Source organism: Penaeus chinensis, chromosome 9 (genome assembly GCF_019202785.1).
Source record: "Penaeus chinensis breed Huanghai No. 1 chromosome 9, ASM1920278v2, whole genome shotgun sequence".
Taxonomy (NCBI): Eukaryota; Metazoa; Arthropoda; class Malacostraca; order Decapoda; family Penaeidae; genus Penaeus; species Penaeus chinensis.
In genome coordinates, this window is record NC_061827.1 from 14,400,370 (window position 1) to 14,405,724 (window position 5,355).

The following is a 5,355-nucleotide window of genomic DNA, read 5'->3' on the forward strand; positions in this document are numbered from 1 at the left end:
GCTCTAAAATCTGGAAACACAGGTTAATCCTATATCTAACTTTACAATCTCTTTAAAATTTTCTCTGGTTTCGCAATATCAGTAGTACCAAAAATGTACTCAGGGAAAACTGTTGGAGAAAGCATGGAGAAGAGTGAATGATATCACAAAGCATGATGTGTGAATTAATGGCTAACATAACTATCTTCAGACTTGTATAATTTCAATAAATAACAAAGTTATCTAAATATCATGGATTGTGAATTTATTTCTTCTTTACCAAATTTCTTTCAACATGGGTTACTATCCTTTTCTTGATATTTTAATTTTGTTTTATTCTTTTCTATAAGATTGGTAAGTCTTCTATGTAGAAAACACACAGGCACTCAACTCACACCTTTTCAGTACTTCTGGAATTTTCCAACCATAATACTTATTCCAACCAAAATGCATATACATTCCTTTTTCCACCTATTTTCTTATAACTTCCTGACATAAGACTTTCGATAATTATTGTATGCACCGATACAATAAAAAATTAATTAAATATATAAAACTGTCTTTTCTTTACCTTATGTTTCAAATAACAAAAATTAAATAATCTATCACAGGAGAACAAGTCTACTTGCAACTGTAAAGAACACCACAAAACATTTTTTCCTTCCCAGAAAGTCTGAAAGAACTATTTACTAATAAACAGAACCTAATATAATTTGAAAATTCTGGAAAATAACTTCTTGGTTGCTGTTTTAAATAAATAAAATAAAACTTTCAAAGTGATAAGACATATACAACACTGCTCTGACATTTTTGTTCTGTAAGCATTTCCCTACGCTATCTATCTTGATAGTATGAATTTCAAGTTCACAACATATCTGTACTGGCTCTGTATGTCATTCCAGAAAACAGGGAAAAAAACAACAAAATACAGCAAAGGTAAAAGTTATCAGTTCACCAAAAATTTCAATTTCAATCATACAATATAAAACTTTTAAAAATCATACAAACACACTAAGAGAATGCCCATACACACCTAAAGTATGTATCTATGTATTTTGTGTGTGTGTGTGTGTGTGTGTGTGTGTGTGTGTGTGTGTGTGTGTGTGTGTGTGTGTGTGTGTGTGTGTGTGTGTGTGTGTGTGTGTGCGTGCGTGTGCGTGTGCGTGTGCGTGTGCGTGCGTGTGCGTGTGCGTGTGCGTGTGCGTGTGTGTGTATATAATATATATAATATATATAATACATATATATATATATAATATATATAATATATATAATATATATATATATAATATATATAATATATATATATAATATATATAATATATATATATATATAATATATATAACATATATGACATATATATATATATATATATATATATATATATATATATATATATATATATATATATATATATACATATACATACATGAATAGATGCATCCAACTCACACATACAAGCAAAACACAAATACACACATGTTAAGCCAGCGCCACTTGGGATAGCATGTACATACATGTCAGAATGAAATTAGTTTACTAATTGTATTTATACATAAATGGCTCCTCAAAGGCTTAGCCACCAACGAGTTAATCACTAGTCTGACCTATCTCACCTGTTGTCCATTTTCCTTGATTTTCAGAGATATTTTATTTAATACTGCTATTAGTATTGTTAATAACATTGTAATAATTATATTGTCAATAATAATATCAACAACAGAATCACAATTAAACAAATGATATGGCTTTCCTCCAACAAGCAATAGATCGGGAATTGGAGCTGTTTGACTGTGCATAATGCAGATCCTTGCCAACCAGCAAGGCAATGATAATAAAAAAAATTTCCCTGAAAATTCAAGGAAGGAGAAAATCAGGTGAGGTGACATTGACCACAAACTGAATCCTTGGTGGCTGATCACTTGTGGAGCTATCTATGTGCAGATATATTTCACAAAACAGTACTACAGTGAACATCAGATCTTCCCAGCAGAATTGGGTTAAGGGGAAAAATACATATATTAGGGAAAATTATAATAACTATGAAAAACCTTATACAGATTTTGAAATACAGTTCACATCTTTGTGTTTTTTCTCCATGTGGAGCCTAAGTGATACATTTCTTGTGCATTTGTAATTGCACAACGAACATGAAAAGCGGTATTCACCGGTGTGTTTGGATACGTGGTCTGTAAGACTTCTTTTTCGATCGCAACTATAAGGGCAGTAGGGACATGAAAACCTCTTTTTGATTTTATGAGTCTTGAGATGGCGATTGTATTGTCTGGTCTTGGTGGGTAAGAAGATTTTATTGCAATACTTACAAATCAACCTTTTGCAACCATTGGTGCTGTGTTTCTTAAGTTCTAGGTAGTCAATAAAAATTTCATCACATGCAGGACACCTGAAAGAACTTGAATCCGTTTTTGAAGGTTCTCCAACAGATGTGTTATCCTCCTCAGTATGTGTCTGGGATGCTGGTTCAGGCTGTACGTCTTTCAATAAAACCATTTCCTCTGTCTTATGCATAGCATGATGTCTGGAGAGGCGCTGTTTGCAATGTGTAATATACCTACACACTGAGCAAGAGTACACACTGCGCAGTCGTAAGTGTTTGTCTAGGGCTTCTGTGCTTGAGAACTGCTTTTCACAGATTACACAGAAGCTATCTCGAAACTCATGTGTCTTAAGATGTTCAACCAAATCTTTCCGTACTTTGAAGGTTTTCTTGCAGTGCTTGCAACATAAAAACCTTTTTGTTCCATTGTCAAGTTTGTGGTCTACATTCTCCTGGAAAATATAGACAATGGAAAAACTTATAACAGCATTGTATTATTTCTACATAGTAAACTCTGATTATAGTCAACCAATATTCATCCTCTGTGATGAAAAAAATCCCAGTACCTTTAAAGCCATAATTAAAACTGAACTAATATGGTACTACTAAATTGTATACAAAAAATACTTGATTCCATCCTTTCAAGTTTTCAGTTCTTATTCTAATTTCAATACTTGATCACAATTCCTATTAATGCTTATATACAACTGTTCTAAACGTATAATAATAACTACTGTAAATATTCACACACTAACTATAGTACATAGAAGAGACTTTCCTAAATCTCTATCTAAACCACTGTGTTTGTAAGTGCTTGGTAAGTACATCACACATACTTCTACTTACCTTTTCTGGTTCGCTTGAACTACCTTCGTAACGCAAAACCATATCTTGAGAATTTTCTTCTGAATCAACACCAGTCTGAATCTTTACAAACTGTTCTAAACTCTTCCTCCTGTATGAAACAGACTCACTATCCCACCCTTCAAAGGTATTGCTCTCAAAGCTCTGTCGAGAAGGACAAGGGCTGTTTATGAAGCGTTCCGTGATGTTGTGAAAATTAATTCCATCAGTCATTTCACTTTCAGTGTTATCTGTGGTGGCCATATCCTCCCTGCCTAGGAGATTGTGTGGGTCTCCTTCAATTAAAATGGGTTTGAATTCAACAGACTCTTCTAGCTCATCTTCACTATTGCCAGCAGGAAATGGCTCTGAATCTATTGATGACAGGTGGTTTGTCTCTGTGTTTGTTGCATTTCCACATGCCTCTTGCTCTAATGTGGCTCTTATTTGTTGTAATGTACTTGCAACCTGCTCTAATGTTCTGGAATCTCCTGATGAAGACACTAACTGGTTGAAAAGGGTCCATATGTCCAATATCTGGGATGAATCACCTTGCAAACTTGGAGACTGTATTGTTGCCAGATCTGATCTGTTGAAAGGACTCTGTAGTCCTGTTATTCCTAACCATCGAGCTGCTTTCAGAAGGTTAGGAAGGTTGCTGTGATTTATTGTGACCTACGGAAAAAAGGGGACATTTAGATTCAGTATTCATTTTTCATTTTTCTTTCCTTGCAGTAAAATTTAACAACAAAATTATTTCTAACACACATAAATGTAAAATATTCTCTCTCTCTCTCTCTCTCTCTCTCTCTCTCTCTCTCTCTCTCTCTCTCTCTCTCTCTCTCTCTCTCTCTCTCTCTCTCTCTCTCTCTCTCTCTCAGCTTAACAGATGTGTTAAGCTGTATGTGCAGTTACGCTCACGCCGGTTTTGTTAGGGCAGAGCGGTGTGACAGGCACGGGCAGCTGGTTGACCTGACCTTACTCCAGATGCGCCTCGAGGGAAACACCCGGCGCCCTGGTCAAGATAGGGCGTGCCCCACGAACCCACCAGTACTTAAGGCTCAGGATAACCCAGGGCAGAGAGAGTCCGTTTCAGAGGGTCCTGGCGACCGCTGCGGGTCAGGCTGGCTCCAGCCACGCGCCCCCCTGCAGGCAGACCCAGCACTAAGACTTACCCAGACTTGTATCCGTGTGAATATCTGTGTTGCTTACGCTTCTCAATAAAAGAGGTTAAGCCAACCGTCCATTTCACTACTCCTGCTAAACCATATGTTTAAGGTGTCCTTTAAATACCCTTTACATAAGAGTATGTATAAATAGATTCCATGTGGCGTACAGAAGCAAGTATACGCGTGGCTTCACCGCAGGCACCCCAACGTGCCCCACGCATCCACCAGTACTTAAGGCTCAGGATGACCCAGGTCAGTCTCAGTCCTTTCAGAGAGTCTTGCCGACCGCTGAGGGTCAGGCTGGCTGCGCCTGCCCTCCGGGCAGACTAAGCACTTAGCCTTACGTGTGAATATCTGTGTTGCTTACGCTTCTCAATAAAAGAGGTTAAGCCAACCGTCCGTTTCACTACTCCTGCTAAACCATATGTTTAAGGCGTTAATATATACCCTTTACACCCTCTCTCTCTCTCCCCCTCTCTCTCTATCCCCCCCTCTCTCTATCCCCCCCTCTCTCTATCTCCCTCTCTCTCTATCTCCCCCTCTCTCTCTATCCCCCCCTCTCTCTATCTCCCCCTCTCTCTATCTCCCTCTCTCTCTATCTCCCTCTCTCTCTATCTCCCTCTCTCTCCCTCTCCCTCTCCCTCTCTCTCCCTCTCCCTCTCCTTCTCCCTCTCTCTCCCTCTCCCTCTCTCCCTCTCCCTCTCTCTCCCTCTCCCATATACACGCACACACACACACACACGCACCCATGTACACACGCCCTCTCTCTCTATCTCCCTCTCTCTCCCTCTCCCTCCCTCTCCCTCTCTCTCCCTCTCCCTCTCTCTCCCTCTCCCTCTCTCTCTCCCTCTCCCTCTCTCTCTCCCTCTCCCTCTCTCTCCCTCTCTCTCTCTCTCCCTCTCCCTCTCTCTCCCTCTCTCTCTCTCCCTCTCCCTCTCTCTCCCTCTCTCTCCCTCTCTCTCCCTCTCCCTCTCTCTCCCTCTCCCTCTCTCTCCCTCTCTCTCCCTCTCCCTCTCTCTCCTCTC

General features: G+C 39.2%; 1 protein-coding gene across 9 annotated transcripts in view; it reads right to left on the bottom strand.

The window, feature by feature from the left end:
- Positions 1–1,520: 1,520 nt before the first annotated feature.
- LOC125029205 (zinc finger and BTB domain-containing protein 24-like) overlaps positions 1,521–5,355 on the bottom strand; it is a 10,705-nt gene continuing 6,870 nt past the window's right edge. For all 9 annotated transcript variants that reach the window (XM_047619077.1, XM_047619073.1, XM_047619078.1 and 6 more), the window contains 2 exons: positions 3,165–3,836; positions 1,521–2,770 (listed from right to left, as the gene is read on the bottom strand). In XM_047619077.1, the coding sequence (XP_047475033.1) occupies positions 2,033–2,770; positions 3,165–3,836 (1,410 nt within the window). In that variant the 3' untranslated portion in view covers positions 1,521–2,032. The remainder of the gene's footprint in view (positions 2,771–3,164; positions 3,837–5,355) is intronic.